This window comes from Argiope bruennichi, chromosome X2 (genome assembly GCF_947563725.1).
Source record: "Argiope bruennichi chromosome X2, qqArgBrue1.1, whole genome shotgun sequence".
Classification (NCBI taxonomy): domain Eukaryota; kingdom Metazoa; phylum Arthropoda; class Arachnida; order Araneae; family Araneidae; genus Argiope; species Argiope bruennichi.
The window spans coordinates 113,213,310-113,235,085 of NC_079163.1; the positions used below are offsets into that span (position 1 = coordinate 113,213,310).

Here is a 21,776-nt window from a genome sequence, read left to right on the forward strand (position 1 = left end):
TCGGCTATCGGTTTTATCATAACACTTTCGGATTTCCCGATGGCCTTTTAAGTTGCGGCATTTCGATGACGTTGAAAGGCTTTATATCATCGGGGTAATCGACATTGCTCTAGTGCCCCCCCCCCTATCCAATCATTCATGATTCGATTGCTTTTCAATTTCGTGATGAAAGAGTTCGTGAGTTGAGATGGAAACTCAAATAAATTTAGGTTTCTATCATTGGTAATAGCAGTTTACGTATAATTTTTACGGTTAATTTTAGCAAAAATAAATTAATTTAAATATTACAAGAACGTTAGTAAAAAGCACAGTCCACATTATTCTTGCAAAGATAAATTATACATTCATTTCTGCGAGCTGATTCTGTTAACCATTACTATTCTACCTAAAAATTAAAAAAAAAAAAAATGGAAACTTAAGAAATTGTCCGTCAATATCAAATAACGAATTAAGTTGCATAGGAATTTTTAAATAAAACCTATGCAAAATCTGCTCCGTGATTATATTTTTTAATTTTCACTCTCAATTAAATTTAATAAAACAATCATATCTCAATTGAAACTTTTTAAGTATGATTTCACATTTATGTTGCAGTTAGATATTTTTCGTTTCTTCTATTAAGGCATGGATGAAGAATCTTTCAGAAAGTAATATGGATTTGCAAAGCTTCAGTTTATTTTTCATCCACTTAATCTTATGATACATGAATTTATGAATTCCTCCACTATTTTTGATTTTTTTTTACTTCAAATGAAAATGCTATAAAATATAACTATTCATCTTCATTTTATTAAACTTCACTTATAAGTTATACTAAATATTAAATTTTCAACTTTTAAGCTGCTTTTGTTGGATCTGAAGCTTTCATTTTAGCACCTTAAAATTACTTTTTCAAATTAAATCATTCTGTAAACATTATGCTACGAATACAAACACAAATTCAACTGCACTTTTTGTATATACTACAATGCTTGGCAAGTGCTTAAGAAAAAATTCTAAAAATTTCTAAGGTAATTTTTTCCCATAATACTGTTATCAATTTAAAAAAAAAATGTTATCGATTCAAAATTTACTTTTCTCCGAACCTAAATTTTGACGTATTCTATACCAGAGAGCAAATTAGGACTTCCAGCTTATCTTACTGACTTTAAAAAATTGCTTATCTTTATTTCATTGAAAAAATATATATTATCGAAATGTTACACGATTTATCATCGACAGAGACTCAATTTCGTCATTCAAACAATTTTCAAGATATAATGCGAGCATTGAACTTCAGATGGTAAAGTTTCCTGCGAAAGTTGAAGGCAACGAAGATGCAGGGCGAAGGACTTTGGTTTCTTCATTAAGTTGCTTAAAAAAAAAGCATTTATTGTAGGGAATTCTGACAGCTGGTCTCTAAACATTGCTCTTTTCCCAAGGACAAATTTTCTTATCCAAAGGCTAAAGTTTTTGTTTATATTAATTTATGTATGAGGTCATAACCTTTAGGTCACAGTTTGTTGTGTGGATTTCCACAAAAACAGGATTTTATCTTTATAAACAAATAAAGCAAATAAAATGTTAAGATTATTAACTATAACACATTTTAATATCTGAAGTTTTTTTTTTTTACATTTTAAATATAAAATCACCCTTTAATTAATATTTTCACATATAATGTGTCAAGTCTCGTTTTATTTATTTTATATGGATAATAAATTAAAAGATGGGCATTTATTTAAAGGAAAAAAATTCAGAATTAATGTATCCCAGTTTCTTGATATTTTTGTGAATCGAACTGAGTATTCTGCAGAAATACGATTCTAAGGATCGCATCTCTTTGCACAAATTATTGAAAAAAGTAATAAATTGAGGGAGAAAAATATAAAAAGAGTAATAATTGAGGGAGAGAAATGTAGCAATATTCCTCAGAGAAATTAATCTTTATTAATTTTCTATTAAGGACATGCATTTCTGAAATAAAAACATAGTAATTTAATAAATACATCAATTTTTGTTTTTTTATTAATTTGATTCAATTATTCTATATTACTGTTATATCAAACAATCGTCAAATTTACCGAAACATTTTATTAGTGCAAGAAAATAATATAGGTTAATTAAATCTGCTCTCCTCTTATTGAATGGTATATACGATTGCTGTATGTTGTCATTGATGCCATATGTCTATAGAGGTTTTATTTGCTAGATCGGAGTTTGATGTACTTTTCTTTCTGTGACTTCTGACATACAACGTTTTGATATGACTACGGTAATATGTTTTAATGTTCTAATTTTGACATTATATATGCAGATATACATAAAATATGCATTTTATATCATATAATATATTAAACATATTATATATAACATTTAAAAACAAAGATTGTACTAATACAGTACTTTTAAGAATAAAATACATTAAACCTATTTCAGACATCATTAACTCGAAATATTCTATTTCATACCTTAACTACAGTTTTAAGGAAGCGGCTGCTTTGCTGACAGAATCTGTTGACAAGTAGTAAGGCGAATCGATAAGGCAATTTGCCTAACTACCACAATTTATTATGTTTTTAAGCCAAGATATAATATACAACTTTTCTTTCAATCGATTTTCAGAACTAAAAATAAAAAATAGGACGAGTAGTTTTGATACGATACTTCAAAATAGAAAAATATGCCTTCACAAGTTAGGTAATATTACTCAAGGAAATCAAAGCGAATCGAAAAATCTGCCAAACAACTGTTTAATTGAGAAAAGAAAATGACACTGCTCCTTATCCTAATTCCGCTTTTCTTCTTTAAAGGAAGAATTTTTTTTCCACGTATTTTAGTCCCTTTTTATATTTTTCTTCGCTTCATTTAAGCCTAAATTTGTAATGTAATTACGAAGAAGTCATCAGTGCCGCAGGTAGCAAATATGATCCACGTGAAGAAATAAAGATAGCGATCATAGAATTTTTCTGTTCCCAACTACCTATTTATTCGTTAGAGGATTAATTACAGTACAGAAAAAAAAAAGAGAGAAAAGATATATTTTACTTTCCATCGAAACTTCAGGTGGAGAAGACGCAAATTTATTGAGAGCATTCCGTAATTAACTCATTTTCGAACTAATTTTCTCTCAATATACTGTTACGATGGACGCTTTAATTAGAGCAAAAAATAAGCCTTTAAATTTTGGCTTAAGATTATTATTTATTCCTTTTACAAAACGCATAAAATCAAAATTAAAGTTAAAGTTTGAAAGATTTCTTTTTATAAAGTTGATTATAACTGAAAGCCTTCTTCCTAATTGATTACAATACTCTCGAGTTACTTGGAAAAACAAGCATTTAAATATTCTTGCTTATATGTAAAAGAAACTAGTACAAGTAAGAATTCTATGCTTATTCATTATTTTATTTCTCTAGCTCAACGGTTTTATTTTATATATTTAAAAACCCTCATATAAGACAATCTATTTCATTTTATAATCACCTATAGATTGCCTTTTCCAGACTAACCAAATTTATTATCAAAAATGTAAAACAAATGCTAATTCTGAACTTAAATATTTATAAAGAACAAAAGAATACTCTTAGATTTTAGCATATTGAAAAAGCTTCTAGAAATTTCTGAAAAGACAAATTTGATACACGATTGCCAATGAAGGTACATAAATACGAATATTATTTGCATTAATACCAAAAAAAAATGAATGAAATTTTGATCTAAATGGATATCAACCTTTCATTTTAAGGTTGGTAGTTATAACTGAATAAATTTTTCTTTAAATGCGGTATCATTTCATGTTATTCGATTATGGCATTAACTCATTTCCAGTTACTCTGAAGTCTTAGATACTGCGCTATTTCCCCTTAAAAAAATTTCGGGAGGTGCATTATAAAATAAGATGTTTAGTTTTTGCTTTCTCGTATACAATAAGAAAGTACCGTAATCGCGAAAAAATTCACACACGAATCTCCACGTTGTAGAACCTCACCTGAATTCGAAAGACACATTTTTGGAATTATGCTCCTCTGTGAACATGATAACGTAAACACGTTTGATATGGACAGATGAAATTTGGTACACGGTCTTTACATTAAAGTTTTAGATTTCTGTAAAATGTTAAATGAAATATATTAAAAAAAGTCTGGCAGTCCTGCTGTCCGAGTATAAGTTAACATGTTATCTACAAAACGAAGATGGGTAAAATTTGGTACACAGATTTAACTGAAGTGTAGACACCTATCAAATTTGGAACCAAATCCATCTAAATCCAAGGCGTTGGTCATCTCTTAGTCTTTATTTTCACAAAAATGTAATCACAAGTCAAAAAGACAGTGATTTAAATACATAAAATGTGGAGTATGATTTTGTGACTACAATTGTAATTTGGCAAATTTTGGTTTTAGTCGTTGGGTAAAAAGTCCAAAATGCACATTCGTTCTTCTTGTGCGACTAACCGCCAGCGGTTCCAACGAATTCCAGCGATTAGCCGCCAAACAAAACTTCAAAGATTGCACACTAATACACTATTTCGTAACTATTGTTCGCCACGGCATGTGGTTAATAATACACTTAAATTTATTACAGAGTATACAACAAAGTCTTGGCGAGACCGCTCCTGCTGGTTTAAAATTTTTAAAAAATTGAGATTTAAAAATCAGAACGGAAAAACAAAATGCAAAAATGAACCATATTCATATAGGAATGAAAGAAAGGAAATGGCAAATTTATATGTCGAAAGATACATTAATCATCCGAAAGCCCATTTATGTTGATTCACTTGATAAACATTTTTAAAATAAGTTTTTGAATAAAATAAGCCATATTTTTCTTACATTAAATCTAAACTTTAAATATTAAGAATAATTTGCTCTTGAAATTTATAAAAAAATTGATTAAATAGGCATTTACTTTTGAAATGGATATGAAAGACGGATGCTTAGACGGTAAGATACAAAATAATAAAATTTAAACAATAAAACATATGTAGTGAAAAATCTTCAATACGTTATAGACTATTTAGCTCATAGTTTCAGTATCTTCAAGGAAATGATTAGACAGGATCTGTGAACTTGACCATGATGTAGGATCCTCTGTATCCAAAGAAATATTGCACCCCCTGGTTTTCATTCCACAAAATATCAATCGCTATGAGCTGGATTAGTGAGCACAATGTTTGGAAAAATTCAGATATCGTCATTTCAGTGAGGTGTTGGTGTTGGAGGAGTAAGCTGTCGATACAGATTATGCTCTTTTTTTATTATTATTATTATTATCTAAAAAAGGTTTACGATATCCGGTCCGTACAGATTTCTTTTGGCTACAAAATGATTCGTTTATCAAAAAAATTGGTTAGGCTAGCATAATAACATAATCGAATTGAGGTAATTATTCACTCAATAGAGCTATCAAAATCGTATTTTAGGTGAAAACATTTAATCAGTTAAGATATCCTGGTTGTTGGTGCTTCTGATGCTGATATTACATAAATTCGTACTAGAAAAATGCTTTTTTCATTTCAGTTACGAAAAACGTATCGATCTTTTAGTATCCATGAGCTCTTAAAACTGCATATGGAGTATATACATTGTTACATTCTTAAGCTCTGTCTATTTTTTCTTTATTAATTACCCCTCTTTTACTTCCCTAAACCATTTAGACGTCAACGGTCCACTTAGACGGCATGCTATAAAAATATGGATATATTTATTTATAAATGTAAAACATTTTTTGAAGAAGCAGATGTAGAGTTCTTTAAATTTTTTTTTACTCTTCAGGATTTAACGAAACAATCCAATTCGTATACGTTATCAAGATTTTATTTTAAAGCCATGTCGAACACGGTACAACATATCGAATAAAAAGGCAGAAAGCAGGAAAGAGCTAGCTTGAGAATATATTTTGAACTTATGTAATTTCAGAAAAGAATTTACCGATGGAACGTTTTGGCTTTGTGGGTAAATCCAAGCCCGCTCAGTTCTTAAATTAAGTTACTGTGAAGCCAGAATTTGAGTGATTAGGAAATTATTTTTAAGCATGTAGATGAATTAGAAATTATATTACACTCGCTCCAAAATATCAAAAAGTTTTTATTTTAAATTTGAAATTGTTTTTATATCAAAGAAGATATAAATTATTAGAATAGATTTTTTAAACTATTCTATTTCATGCACATCCCAATAATGAAAAAGGTTAAATTGCGCGTTCACCGGCAATCCTGAAATAGTAGAAAGAGAGCACCGAAATGAGCAGTGCGTTTTTTGCAACTTCGAACCAGGGATTACACGAATTCGATAGGCACTTTGTTAATGAATTGTTGAATCAGTATTTTTAAAAGTTTTGCGAGTTTATCAAAACAACAAATTAAGCAAGGAAAGCGAAAATTGAAGAAATTATATTTTGAAAGGCGCAGGTAAAAAGGAAATCCATACACGTCCTTTCTGTTAACATCAAACATTTCCCTGTTATTTCCCCCCTTCTGTTCTTCAGAAGTTTTCAAGAGTACTTGGAAACTACATAAAGATTAATCACTGTATTTTAATTTTTCACTAATTTCGTCTTATGTAATGAAATGAAATGGTTCTTTATTTAATTATTATTTAAATATTGCCATTAGATTACCATAAAATATTTGTTTCTCTCAGTACTAAAAAAATTGCAATTAAAGGTATCGCCATTATTAGACTAACTCAAGTGTTTTAATAGTTCGCCAAGCAATGAAACTATTAAAATGTCCATCATCTTGAACTGAAATTAAAAATCCTTTATAAATACTTTAAGGAGCATTTATGATGAGTTTGAAGAAAATCGAGCGACACATTTGACAGCGTAATAAATAAATAAATAACGTGACGTAATAAATAAATTTACAAATTAGAATTAAAAGAATTAAAATTACTTAAAACTAACTATTAAAATTAACTAAAGAAATTAATTTAATTAAAGATAAAAAAAAGAATTAAAACTAACTAAAATAAATATTTATGAAATATGCTTTTAAATAATATATCATTTTCACAAAAAGATTCTTAAAATTATATCAATCTGTATATGGTTAATGCTAAGTTAATTGCTTTAATATATTAAACATATTATTGTAATAAAAATAATTTTGGAAGAAGATATATATACAGAATTTTTCAACCCTTTCTGCAAAACGGAGCTCTTCTAGTGATTCACTAATGTTGATCAATTTTGTCGTTCTCTTTTTTTCAATCGATGATTACAGATAGGGTTGCTGACTTCTAAATTTCACCGCACGCAGTGGTATTATCTTCAATATCTGATAACATGTGAGTGCTTTTGTATACCAACACTTTCCTTCCGTATCTCTTTTTATTTTCGTTTTAAATTTATCTTGCTTGCTCAAGGCTTAGGAAATACCTTTTCTCTATTGCGCAATTTTCTAGACTCGTCAAACTTAAGCGTCGCAGAATGCCGGAAATTTTTCGAAAGTGAGCAACGTTTTCTGAAAGTACCTATGAAAGTAAATAAAAATTTTGGAAATACGTTATCATTTTCTTTGACGAATTTTTAATTTACACAGTATGAAATAGCCACTTCTCTTTTTAATAAAAATAAATAAAATTTTGGATATTTAAAACTATACTAAAAATTATTTCGTTTTTAAATATTATTATTGCTTCGATTTTATAAGCGTTCGAGAAGACTGGATTAAAACCATATAAAAAAAATGACGAAAAATGATATTGAATTATAACTCTAATCCAAAATATTTTCGCTAAAATTTTTATTAATTATTTTTTAAAGATGAGGCCTAAAGATTATTTTGAAAAGCTAAAAGGCCTAAAATGTGAACTATACTACTCTATTTAGAATTCTTAATTTCAGGTTTCTTATTCTTATTCTTAATTTCAGATGCTTTAAATTAATAGCTATTGATAAATGATCAAAATACTTAGTTAATTATAAATACCTTAATTATAAAAGTAGAATTTACTTTTCTTTCAAGAGCCAGCCCCATATATGGTAGTTTCTAAAGTATTTTTTTCAGGTTAAAGTCTTATCGTTTTGACCTCTGCTTGGCAATATTTTTTTTTAGAACTAAATTGGGCAACAGTTGGCGTCTCATCTGTTATAACATCAAATAATCTCGTCTTCTAATAAATATTTGTTTATTTTGCAATCTTATTTTGTCTTCTATCAGTGTTATCGTGGAATCGAATTCCATGTAAGTAAGCAAGTGTGGGACCTGATCCAATAAGAGTAAGTTTGACTCGCCTTGAACCTCTCAAGTTCATTGGCAGTTATCTTTTTGTGAAAAAGGTACCTAAGTCATGACATTTTGCAGGCTTTTGGAAAGAAAATTATCAAGTGTGTCGATAGATTTGAGAGACGTTCATGAATTCTTATGATATTTTGATATCAGCTCTCTAGGCCGACAAAGGAAAACGGAAACTATAAGAAGGCCAGCACTGCGAGCAAACGTTTATGCTTTGCAGTATTTAAGGACTGTCATGAGCTCCCTTATCAGACGTCTGCCAGATCCTAAGATGATCTTCAAGAAAAGTGTTTGCAAATATTTCGGTGTTGATGAACAGAATGGTGAAGAAGCTTGGAGAGAAAATGCTGATCGAAAATACAAAAGGAATGGCGAAGGAATTTACGAAAAGTCGGGCAGTTTTATAAACGATAAACCTCTCAAATTATTACGCGAGCCAGTCAGTCTGATTCGCGGAAAGCTCAGTCTAATTAATATAGATGACGGAAAGAATAGCAGTCTCACTAGTGGAAAAGTTATCAATTTAGATTGCGAAAAGAATCTTAGTTTAATTAGCAAAAATGTAATCCCTTCAACGAGCAAAAATCGTACTAATTTAATTTGTGAAAAGATGGTCAGTTTAGCATACAAAAAAGATGTCAATTATAATTGCGAAAATCTAGCCGATTTATCACTCGAAAAGCCTGTCTATCTAAAGAGTAAAATGATAGACGATTTAGTATGCGAACGGGATGTCAATCTAGATAGCGAAACGATCGATATCTCATGCGAAAAAAATGCCAACGTTGCTACTGAAACGGAAGTCATTTCAGCAAACGAATTGTATCCAAGTTTAACTTATGAAATGGTGTTGAGTATACTATGCGCGAATGATATCAATCTGACTCACGAAAATGTTAGCAATTTAGCATGTGAAAATAATCTCAACGGATCCTGCGAAAACGCTATTAAATTAGCGGGTGAAAATAATCTCAATCGAACTTGTGAAAATATTACCAATTTAGCATGCGAAAATAATCTCAATGGAACCTGCAGAAACTCTACCGCTTTGGTATGCGAAAATAATCTCAATCTGTTTAACGGGAACGTAATCGATTTAGCATGCAAAAAAAATCTCAATCTAAATAGTGAAAACGTAATTAATTTAGCCTGTGGAAAGAATGCTAATCAACCATGTGCAAAGACTATCAACAATGGCATTGTAATTTATCCTAGAGTAGGAAGCTTCCTAGAATATAAGAAAAAAGCAGAAAAATCGATTAAATACCCAGTTTTAAAAAGCATCCTCAAATGTGAGAGAAATATTGAACAAACAAAGAAAAAGAAAGTGAGATTTAACAGACTAAAGTATTTTGATGATGGCGAGACGCAAGCGACTGAAGCATCGAAGAAAAAGATGGGAAGAAGAAAAAAAAGGTGCAATTTTTGTGAAGATGACGAGAAGGAAGAAGATGAAATCCTGAAAAAGTGGAAAGGACTTCAATTCCTACCAAGTAATTTTTTTTTTTTAAATTTCACTTCATTTAAAAATTTTGTTGTTATATAGTAAGTAAAAATTAAAAGTTTCTTCTTAAATATATTATTTGAATAACTATCTTATATAACGCAGATATATAATAACCTTTTGACCTACGAATTTATTTTACTTCCTAATTAGATTACACGTCCTATTTGGGACATTTATTGTTATTTTAATTCCTATAATAATATAGAAATATTCAATCATTCCTAAGTGATTTCTGTATTTAAAGTTTTCTAATATTTTTGCTTAATTACAGATTTAAAATTAAAAATTCAGTAATTCGATTAAAATATGTCATTGTATTTGAAGAGGTTAAAGCAGAAACTCATGAATTAAATTTAGAACTTTTTATCTTGAAACAGAAATTCATTATTTACTGTGTGAATTTAAATTCAGCTTTATAGAAAGATCAAAATATTTCAAAATTCAATTTCGGTCTAATGCCCATTAGTTAATTTATTACTACTATAATAATAATTGATAATTTATTACTATTAAAGAGTCTACTTAAATTCAACTTTTGAAGAGTTTTTGCTTTAGGATGTTATTATCTGTAGCCAGTGGACTTTTATTTATTTACAGGTAAAGCATTAGATACCTTCAATTTAAATTCATGTGATTTATTTGTAAACTAAATTGCTTATTTGATTCATGATAATTAATAATATAATATATTTGTTTTGTTATGTTTGAGTATTTAATATTAATGATTTTGCTAATTTTTAAACTTTACAGGTATATTTATTTTGTGTTCGAAACAAGCATAAACAGAAAAAGAAAAAGCAGAAAATAAGGCAAAAAAAAAAAAAAAAATGTAAAATTTCTTGTAACTTTACCGTGAAAGCTTAATAAATAATCAGAATTTACAAATGTTGTTGAGAATCATTTTATAAAATATATAATTGTAAGCATACTCTACAAAAGACGCATCATTTCCATTGCTATTTATTTAATTTTACTGAGTAAAGACACAAAAAATATTTACTTCCAGCTTTTTACATTCATCAAAACAAGTAAAGGTAAGCTCTTAAAATGATTGTAATTTTGCAATAATTCATGCACTCTGACCCAGTAAAGTGTTTTTATACCGACTAAAGCAGATTATTATGCAAGCGAAGTCTCAAGAATAGCTTTTAAAGCAAGTTTTTTTCATCAATTTTATCAATATTTTGCTAATGACTCTTCAGCCGGAAAATTATATTAATGAAAGAAGGAAAAAAATTAATTTAGAGTTGCCATACGTTATACATAAATACGTTCAATTTCTAAAGAAATGGATAGCGAGAAAATGTTTAATTAAATAAATATTATGAATAAATATATTGAGAATGCATACTTTCATCTTATACAAAATATGTATCTATTCAACTTTTGGAAAGATATTAATTTTAATTATACAAATTATCTAGTTACAGTGTATAAAATCGTTTAAAAAGTTCCTTATTTGTGATTAGCTTTTAGTAAATTAAAAAAAAAAAAATCTTAATTAGAATTTTTCCGACATAATTTTAAGGATTTTTGATAATGTTTCTTTATAATTTTGTTAAAATAACAGCATATTATTAATAATGCAATCAACTTCTTTAATGTCGTTTTTGTGTATTTAATAAGTAAACATTACAATGTTTATGTTCAGAATGATGTTCCCTTAAATTAATTCTCATCGTGAAAAGTTTTTCTCAAACTGCCTGAATGATAGGCAAAAACTTTCAAATATTCCATTTTCACAAATTCATGTTCAGTAATAAATTATCCAGTCTGCCCGTTTTGCCCTTACGCCAAAATTCAAAATAGCTCTAATGCCCCGTCCTCTCTGTGTGCTCTCTTCCGAAGTTCGCATCCTCTTCATCCTATTCGAAGTAAAAAAGTTTCATTAGGAAGAAAGTCAGTTTCATCCCACCCCATCCGCGATAGTAGCTCCCCCTTTCGTCGAATGGATTCGTCCAATGTGGCCCGTACACACGAGACTGACGAACGGAATTCAGCCTGCATACGGAAGAAGACAGCTTTCGAGAGCAGGTGGTTGAAAATGTCCTCGCTTTAAACTTTTCGTAACGTGACAACGACCCGACTTCGTTTCAATCCGGAAGAAGAGAAAAACCGCTGAATAATTAGCACGGAGGCGGAATAAACATTAGAACGTCATTCTTCTTTTTTCGACTTGGAATTATCTTTCGTTCTGTTCGGTTTCGTTCTTTTTTTTTTTTTTTTTAATCGAAAGACAATAAATATATCATTCACATTTTTTTCTCAATACCAAATAATTTGTCATTCTGTTGTTGAAAAGGAGAGAAGTTCGACAGTTTTCGCTGCTTCAATTTTATTTTCGAAGTGATAAAATTATATTTGCTTTGATAATTTATAAGAGTGTTTGATGAGACTGAAAAAGAAACTTGCAAACTTTTCGTTTTGTTTCGAATATCGTCCCGCTCGGAAAAGAGTGTGACTGTGCCGTAGTTTGACTGTTTGTGAAGAAGAAAAACTATTTAATTGTGAACTGTTTTACTGTGTGAAGTATGCTGTGACTGCAAAAATTTGAGCTCTTGACTGTGAAAAACTGCAATTAATTCAAAGTTCGACTTCAGCCAGGAAACTGCTCGTTTATGCCGCGAATTCGAATACGGTCTTGGATAATCCATGCGACCAAAATTCTTCTGGCCGGTGTTGGATGAGAAATTCTCCAATTCATTAACTGAGAGGAAGAGAGACAAGACCAAGTTCATTAACTTTTCGATTCGTTGGATTGTTTGTAATCAAAGAAATCCACATTTCGACCCGGCGCTTCACGTGAAGTTTTCGCGCGCTTTTAGTCGCGGAACTTTGTAACTGTAAAATTCATTCAGCGGTTAAAAAATAATAAAACTTAAGGATTCTGTCGTTTTCTGTTGATATTTGGAGGACAAGGAGCTGATGTCTTGGGCAACCAGTTTGCCAAAAGTGGAGGTAGCGCAGCCCCAAACATCCTCTGGATCCATTAAAGGTCAGTGACTTTTTGTCTCTGTTTCACATAATTGTGGATGTCGTTGTGTTCAAAGGCTACGTAACTGAAAGGCGCGGATTATTTATTTTGAATTACTGACTCCTGAATTTAATTCTTTTATCTGAATTCGGTGATGAAAGGAGTTACTCAATATTGTACTAATTGATTATTTAATGCATTAAAGATAGAGTTGCTCATTTTTACAAAACATGACAAATGAATAATCAATTATTATCTTATTTAATTTATAGATATGTTTGATACATACTTTTTTTTTTTGCATTCAGTATTGTTATAGCATAATTTTAAATATTAAAGTGAGATCAGGCTGCATCATGCTTATTCATTATATTTCAAAATTATTTAGAATAAAACTTTTGAAAATACAGGTTTACATTACTAAATATTTTCGTATTTATAAATGTTATTTTTCTGGCTAAAATAATTTTTTTTAATGAAAATTGTTCCTAAATTTATTTTCTCTTATTTAATGATACTTCGTTTAAATAATAATATTATTTTAATTGAATATGGTTTTAATCATTTAATTCAACCGGTACTGATTTTGTAGTATCTTTAATATTAAAATGTAACGATTAATTTTATAAATAAATATCTATAGTTTAAAAACTTAATAGTGAAAGATTGAAAATATAAAAATTACTTGATCTGTTAAAGGATTCTAAATGTTTAGTAAAAAAGTATTTTTTTTTTTTTTTTAAATAGGTACTATATTTTTCATTTGCTCCTCGATATTAGTTATCATTTGAATTTTGTAATGAAAACATGAATATAAAATTTTAATATTAAATATGTACGAATTCATAAACAGGAGTCAGAGATGTATTTAAAAAGTTATCATCTTAGCGAAATTTCAACTTATTTTCTTCATTAAGTTTAACATAATTTTATTATTTCAAGGGGGAAAAAAAGACGGAGAAATATTTGCAATAATAATAATAAAATTTTATGAGTGAGCTGCAGGATATCAGTAATTATGTTTTTTTCCCCCTGAAGTTTTGAAGCGTAATAAGCCATGTGAAATAATTAAATAGCTTTCATCACTAATTTTCCACTGTTTTTAACTATTCCTTATTGGTTTGAATATTCGAAGAAATAAATTTTTTATCAAGTATTTGTCTAGTAATTAACTTGCGATTTTAAATGGAATTTATCAAAATTTTTCACCGCATTTGCGGCACCCAGACTTTGAACTAAACGACATCCATAAGGCTTTACAGAACATGTGACTAACGAAACGCAAACGATTCCCGCAGCCGGCACCGGACTAACAGAAAATTATAGGGCTCTATTTTCTTTAATTGCCGCCACTGGATTTCTTTTTAAAAATGTACATATTTGATAACAAAAGCAGTTAGTCGTTTTTGTTAGTTGTTTTGTTTCTTAGCTGCATGGTTTTTAGTAACGATTAGGTTAATGTTGACACGATTTGTTTATTCTTTCATTTTTCAGAGGTGAATGCAAAGACGTTTTATTAGTTTTTGCTATTAAAACTTATTTGTTTTGAAAAAATTTTATATTATCATTCATTTTATATAACAGTTTTATATTAATTGTGTTGTACATGTCAAACTTCTTTTTTCTTATTAAAATAATCAAGTTATCTTTACAAAAATTTGTTTGAGGGAAAAAATTTTGAAAACTAATGACTTTTATAGTGATTTTGAAATTTTAAAAAGAAATGTATTGATTAAAGAAGGCTATGGGCGAAATTGCTGTCACTGGATTTCTTCAAAGTATTTCTGTAGATCATCTCTTGAAAAACCATTTTTATTGTTACATCTTAATAAAATATAGCAATGTTATTCTTACTTTTCTGAAAATAGAAAATGAATGACATTTTGGTAGAAAATTTGTTTCTACAAGCATGATTTGTAGATTCTTTTTTTTATATACAATTTTGTTTTACAGAATCCTTATATTTCCTTTCGTACATGTTAATTATATAATTTTCTTGATTATTTCGTGATTCGTTATATAATTTTCTATTAATGAATCAACCAAAATTTGAATAAATTTTGTTTGATTTTATAATTGGAAAACAATTTTTTTTTTCGTATTTGTTGTGATGGTTTCCGTAAAACAGATAAGAATTCAGGTTGCTCTAGAATTTTCTTATCTATGGTGCAGATTTTGAAGAATGAATAATGGAAGCATATAAATTATGTGTTGTTGATGTGCATACATACAAATGAAGCATAAATAAATCATCAATGATAATCATTATTGCTTCATCAATTAGAATTGTTTGTATTAAATCTTAAAAATTAATCAACACGTAAAGTTTCCTGCCTTTTCTAAAACACCTCTCTCTTCGCGTAACTTTGAAATCAAAACGACTATTATTTTACAATCTACTTTCGTAGTTTCATTATTCGGTCATATTTTCCCAGAAGCTTATTTCTAATGTATATTGATCGAGACGTGACGTAACGATTATTTTTTATATTTTTTTATTATTTCTTTTAATTAATTACCGTTAAATTATTATTTTTTATTGATTTTATGATTTATTAACATTTTTATTATATAATTTTTTATGAATTTAATATACGATATTATAGAAACTTATGTACGGAGAACGAGGAAAAAATAAATCCGCAAATTTTTTTTAAAAAATGTTTCTCTTTGTATTATTTTATATTTGAGCATCTTCATTTCTTTGTAAAATAAAGCTTCCAATTACTTTTTTTCGATCAGATTTTTAAATTTTTTTATTTCTATATTTAAGTATGGATTTTTTTGTGAAATTTTTTAAACTTTTGAGAGGAATTATTATTACTTAGTGTTTGAATAAAATTTTAAAGAAAAAATGTTTTCTTCCATCATATCTGTTTTTGCTGTATCATCTACGCAATCTGTTATAAACGAGATTAAAATTATCTCCTTGAGAATTTGATGATTTTCGGATTGGCTTATTAAGGTCTGCGTTTCTGACGGTATTCATTCATTTTATTGAGGAAATTTTGGCCAAGTTTGTATCGTGTAGAGAAAAGATATCGAAATATCGTCAAGAAGTTTTATGTCTTGAATTGTCTAAATGAATTTGCAAAGTCTTGGCTCAAAGAATTGCGTTAAAGCACAGTAATTAGTGAACTAAAAATATTTCGCAAGTTCAAAAATGTAAAAAAAAAAAAAAAAAACAGTAAAATAGTAATATCCTAATGGCATTTTCGTAAATTTTTTGAAAACTTTAACAGTTATAATGTGTGCTTAGTTGATACATGCGTTACTATTTATTTTTTCAAATATTATTGAGCTAATAAAGTAATACATGAAAGAGAATTATCGAGAAACATTTTGTTAAAACAATATGATTTTGTTCTATTTAGGACGATATTTTTTATATTTTATTTGAATGGTAAGATTTGCCAAAATTTCAACAGAATTAACACAGCTGCAGTTTCTTTTGCGCATTCTTGAAAGCTTAGTTAATAAGTGAATAATACAGTAAATTTAATTAAGGAAAAAAGAAATAAGGAATAAAGCGCAAGTTAAAACACTATTTTCCTACACTCGTGACTATAGCTAACGATACAATGTTCGAGTTTTTCTCCTTACCGCCGCGCAACGCTCTTTCCTCTTGTGCTTCCCAATGTATTGCAGTAAAAACATCCGCTTTAAATGTTTCGTACTCAACTATTATCTTAAATTTCTAACTACTTAATATTTAGTTTAGTAATATAAAGCAGCGCATTCTAGGGTTTAAATACTTCATGAAGCTTAAAAGCTCAATAAAAGGAAGAAAAAAAAATAAGCTGATATTCTGTCCTTTAATTCTTTAGTTATTATTTTTGTATGTATCCATGAAAGCTTTGATTCAAATGAAGTAGAAATATGACATGTCTATAATAAAAACCAACGTCGCGATGTGTTATCAATCATTATTTAAATTATAAATTCAAAATTAAATAAAATTTATTCGTTATTTATTATCTTAAATTATAAGACTCGTTTATATATTTCGACAGTTTCAAATTCCTTACAAATTTCTCTCACCAATTTTATTTTTTGTTATTGTCATTTAAAAGCATTTTTCAATTTCTAAAAAATGTGTTTGGGCTAATTTATTATTTTTTTTTCTCGTTATTGGACGAGCTTGATGCTTTAAATGAATGTAGCTGAGTCATAATAAAAATGTAATTGATTGAAAAACCCTTAGGAACCTATGGTATAAGAATGTTATAAAGATTATTCAGATAAGATTTTCAAGATTATGATTTCAGATAAGATTTATGAATCGAATCGAAATTTATTTATTTTTATATGCTCATAAACTAATAACTATAGAATATATTTCTAGGGGCTTAAACTTTGAGGGAATCAAAATATTTTCAAGTTAAAAATTTATCCGCCTAATTACCTTCAACAATCACCTACTTAAATGCAATTCGGTAGATTTAAAAAAGGAATGATTAAAACTTCACTACATGTTAAAATTTCTTCTTTTAAACTTATCTACATTCAGCCATTAAAAATTATTTTAAACCTCAAAACTGCATTTCAATATTCGTTTTTTCTGCTACCGTAGCATTGTCGATGTGAATGCTGCTGTTTCTTTTAAACATTGTTGCAAACATTTCGTTTGATTCGCGATAAATTTAGACAGTTCTGAATCACACATTCATTATTGAGTTTTAATGAGCCATTAAATTTGCATCCGACATCATTAGTATTTATTTTATCGTGACATTTACGGATTATTTTATGTCGTGAAATTATTGATGTTGAAGTGGCTTTAAAATTATTGATGTATGCATAATTTATTTTAAATCTGCTATTGCTTTCAAAATGATCTGTAAATATTCAATCTTAACAAATCAATAACACCAGACTTGGTTTTAAAAATTTACTTTGTTACCCAACGGCTGTATTGACGTGATAGATACTAGCATTTGAAATTTTTCATAAAATCGGTATACTAATATCAGCAGTAGTGGCGCGTCTATTAAGGTTGTAGAACTACAGCAGTCCCTGGTTTTTTTTTTTTTTTTTTTTTTTTTTTTACAATTTAATTTGCTTGCTTTTTCTCTCTGAGAATTCTATGCTCTTTGCTTAGTTTTTTTTTTTTTTTTTTTTACTTTGCGAGTTCGATGCTGAAGGAAAATGAAAGAAAAAAAAAGGCAATAGAAACGTAATAGGGAGACAGAAAGTGAAACAAACAAGAAAAAAGCATGTCGGGGCGTTCGACCAGCAGCTCATAAAAGCCCAATTCGCCAACAACTGATTGATTGATCTGGAGATCAAAAGCAACCTTTTCTCCTTTTGAATTTAGAGATACTAGAGAAGAGCTCCGGCTTAGCGCGCGACAAACTGACACATTTGATTTTTCATTTATATATATGTGTTATAATTGCCTGTTTATGAGCTTTGTTTCAATTTTTGTTGTCCGGACAGAAGCGTATTTGGTTTATTGAATATTAATTTTCTTTGGAGAGAAGTCATTCTCGAAAAAACGTTCTTGGACAATTTTCTAAAATATTATTCAGGTGAGAATTTGTTTAAGAAGATATCAATTATTTTTAATTTTTGGATGTAATGAGCAATGAATGTTGCGGATCATTGACTGGTCTTAGAGAGAAGTGTGTCTGGGATGGAAGTACTGATACTTTTATCAGCGGAATCGTCAACATTCACATAATTTTCTTTTGACAAAACTACAAAGAATTTATATCGTATACTGATTTTTCTTAATGCATCAAACTTCATATCTTGTTTTGAAATTTAAAATATTAGGCTAATTATGGATAAAGTAGATTTTTTTTTTCAAAATTGCAATCTTGATAGATATTTTTTGCAGCTCTGTTGATTTCTGAGCTGACGTGTCGCCACTGAATGTCAGTATCAGCTCTCTGCAATCAGTTTGTACATGTGAACAATTTTAACGGACTCCTGAAGAAATATTTCCAACGCCCAATATTTGCATCAAGACAATAATTACTAGCTACTGTATCATGGTGTTTACTATTCTTGAAGAAAGAATACTCACTAGTTATTGAAAATATTTTCAGATGAAGAATGCTAGTTTCTTCCTGCTAACGACCGGATGGCCAGATGGCTATAATGATGCTTAAAAACAGTTTTTCAACACCTCTAAGCCAGATGCGTTAGGACAGTCGAAAATGACTGCATCAAACTATTACTTTGTTATGGTAATGCATTAATTATGACATTTGGAATTATATATACATCTCTGTATTGTAGAAATAATTTTGACATCCGGGGTGTAGTACTAACGATTTTTCTGAATAATGGTGGGTTTTGTTTCCTAAAGCAAGGCATTATGGGCAATTATATAATTCGTGCCTATTTTTTCCCTGAAATTTTACATTAAATATTGAATTCATTGTATTGTATTAAAATATGAGGATAATATTTTAAAACTATATTTTTCAATTAAATAAAATGAAATCAACAAGAATGGTCTCCCGAGACTTTCTCGCCTTCTAGTGTAGGTGCTATCTTCAGACTTCTCATGTACCATTACAAAAATGTTATTCATCCTCTGCCATATAAAAATTGTGAGGCCGTGAAAGCCACGAATGCTCAGATTTTTATTTTCAAAGCCAATTCATGAGCGTTTTGTAGTATAGTAAAGAAACTCAACGATGCATTTTGGACGACTTTTTTTCGATTGATTGAAATCAAAATTTGATCCAGAATTCTGTTTTAATTAAAAGATTACATACCAAATTTCGTTTATCTAAGTTGTTGCGTTTTGAAATTATTGCATTTACATGCACGTGAATGAGCAGACCGACGAATGGTCAACCCCAGGACGTATTTGGTTTAGGTGCTAAAACTGGGTACCAAATTTTATCCACAGCCCTCTTTAAGTTTTGAAGTTATCTTGTTCAAAATTTCTTTCAAAATTTTATAAAAATTTGCCATTTTGATGTAAAGACCGCATTCCAAATTTCATTCATTTAGCTCAAAGATTTTTTGAGCTATCATGTGCATAGATAGACAGATATAATTCGAAATATTTGTTTTTCAGATTCAGAGTGATCTGAATTATGGAGATTCGACAAAATTCCGAGATAGAATTTTTTGACGATTACTCTACTTCCTCTTCGTTTACGAGAAAATAAATATGCTCAAGATAACGTTATTTAATTGGGTTAAGCGTATGAAAATGCGTGAAACTGACCAATTGTATTCTCCTGAAATGTCGATTTAATTGGAATACTTTTAGTATAATTGAGGTTATTATTACTATTGCAATTGGTGAATAAAATAAACTATGTTAAATATTTTCATTTATTTTTCGAGCCAAATGGCCACATATTTCTGTGGTGACTGGCACAAAAATATAGAAAATCTATCAAAATAAATATAAATGAACAAATTTGCAGATTTTATTAATTTTTACGATTTAACCCAATAAAAACTATCACATTTAAAAAGCTCTTCCCGAATAAACTTATATAGATTTACATAGAAATTGAACTTCTGCCTATGGGTTACGGTCATGCAAAGGTCGATGAACCATCTTAAAATAAAATTTATGTTTGGCGGATAAATCGATAGAAAAGCAAAATACTTCACTAATGAATTCCATGATTTAGTATATAATCCAATAATAGGATATTGAACTTTATAGATATCATACTTTCGTCATAATTTCCACGATATTATGATCATTGGCTACCTATGAGACATTTAGCGGGTTGTACTTTTTGCAGCTAGATCCGATCATAGTCCCCCAAAAAAAGTTACCTTTGTAACTTTCTCGGAAATAATATTTTCAACTTTTATTTATTAATCGATAATTTTTTACAAAAATTATCGATTATTATTTTTGTAAAATTTTCGATTTATTATTTTTGTAAAATAAAAATAAAATTGATGAGAATTTATAAATTATTGTGGAATTCAGCTTTTACGCGATTAAAAAAAATACGCGATTGTTATAAAAATAATTTCTTATCCTAAACCCTCACAATTTGTGAATTTCTTTTATAATAAAAATATTTTGCCATCACGCCTTTGGCTGAAATTTACAATCTCGACAGTATTATTCCTTGGGATAGAATTTCGTTAGAATGTGGCTTTTAAGGATATTTCTTGTTCAAAATTTCCCAATTGCAATTTTTAAATTTTGCTGAATTCTAATTTGACGTCTTTTATTTCTTCTGTGAACTATTTTGGATAAAAAGGATGGAATGAGTTTTGACAATAGTCTCTTATATATCATAAGAAATAAGAATTGTAGCATTTAGGCTCTTTATTAAGAAAATGTATAAAAAGAAAAGGGAACTTGAACTACCGCGCGATATATAAATAATGATATAAATCTATAGGAATGAGTGCCATTATCATTTTTTAACTCATGAAGGTTAAATATCTTGTGCAAAGATTTCATCTGACCAAATATGTTTCGAAATTCTTGCTCTTATAAAGGGGATGTTTATTTTTTTTTTCTGGTCACTATTCTATTGCTCAGTATATACCTGGTCTCCATATATAATAAAGTATAAAATTAACCTTATAATTTCCATTCTGAAGTGTCTTATGGCACTTTAATAAATGTTAAAATAATTGACATGTTTCCATAAAGCGACAGAAGTCCAGGCCTGGTCACAGAGTTCTGAAGTATTTAATTTTTTTATGCATTATACATTATATTCTTTTTAAAAAAATATTTCTGTCATTTAAGTTCAAATTAAATATTGTTCTAAGCTCGCCATCGGCACTTGGTATTATATTTAATTGCAATGTAAATCATCTATTGTTCTAGTCTAAGATGCTATTGAAATGCTCTTTGTATCTGCTACGATAAAATGTTTTAAAATATTTCATTGATAGAAAAAAAAAACGATCGAAATCCAGTGCCGGCAGTTTTGCCCAGTGTGTAATTTTAATTATAAGTTGGTTATTCATTTCACCTTCTGTTTCGTCATTATTTTTTAATTATTTTTTTCTGTGGTCGACCGCGGGAATTGTTTGTGTGAGGGTTACAAAACTCATCCAGGCCTGGGCTTATGTCGACGTTAAAAACAAAGGTAAGGAAAATAGCAAAGACGATTATA

General features: G+C 28.8%; 2 protein-coding genes across 2 annotated transcripts in view; both read left to right on the forward strand.

Annotated features, from left to right (window-relative positions):
* The first annotated feature begins 8,326 nt into the window (after positions 1 to 8,326).
* On the forward strand, positions 8,327 to 10,537 carry LOC129960098 (uncharacterized). Its single transcript, XM_056073209.1, has 2 exons — positions 8,327 to 9,714; positions 10,479 to 10,537. Exons 1-2 carry the CDS (start codon positions 8,457 to 8,459, stop codon positions 10,508 to 10,510), a joined length of 1,290 nt encoding a protein of 429 aa, XP_055929184.1. The 5' UTR covers positions 8,327 to 8,456; the 3' UTR covers positions 10,511 to 10,537.
* Positions 10,538 to 11,750: 1,213 nt separating this feature from the next.
* Positions 11,751 to 21,776, forward strand: part of LOC129960097 (probable nuclear hormone receptor HR3) — a 121,046-nt gene continuing 111,020 nt past the window's right edge. Inside the window, exon 1 of the mRNA XM_056073207.1 lies at positions 11,751 to 12,723. Coding sequence (XP_055929182.1) covers positions 12,654 to 12,723 — 70 coding nt within the window. The 5' untranslated portion in view covers positions 11,751 to 12,653. The remainder of the gene's footprint in view (positions 12,724 to 21,776) is intronic.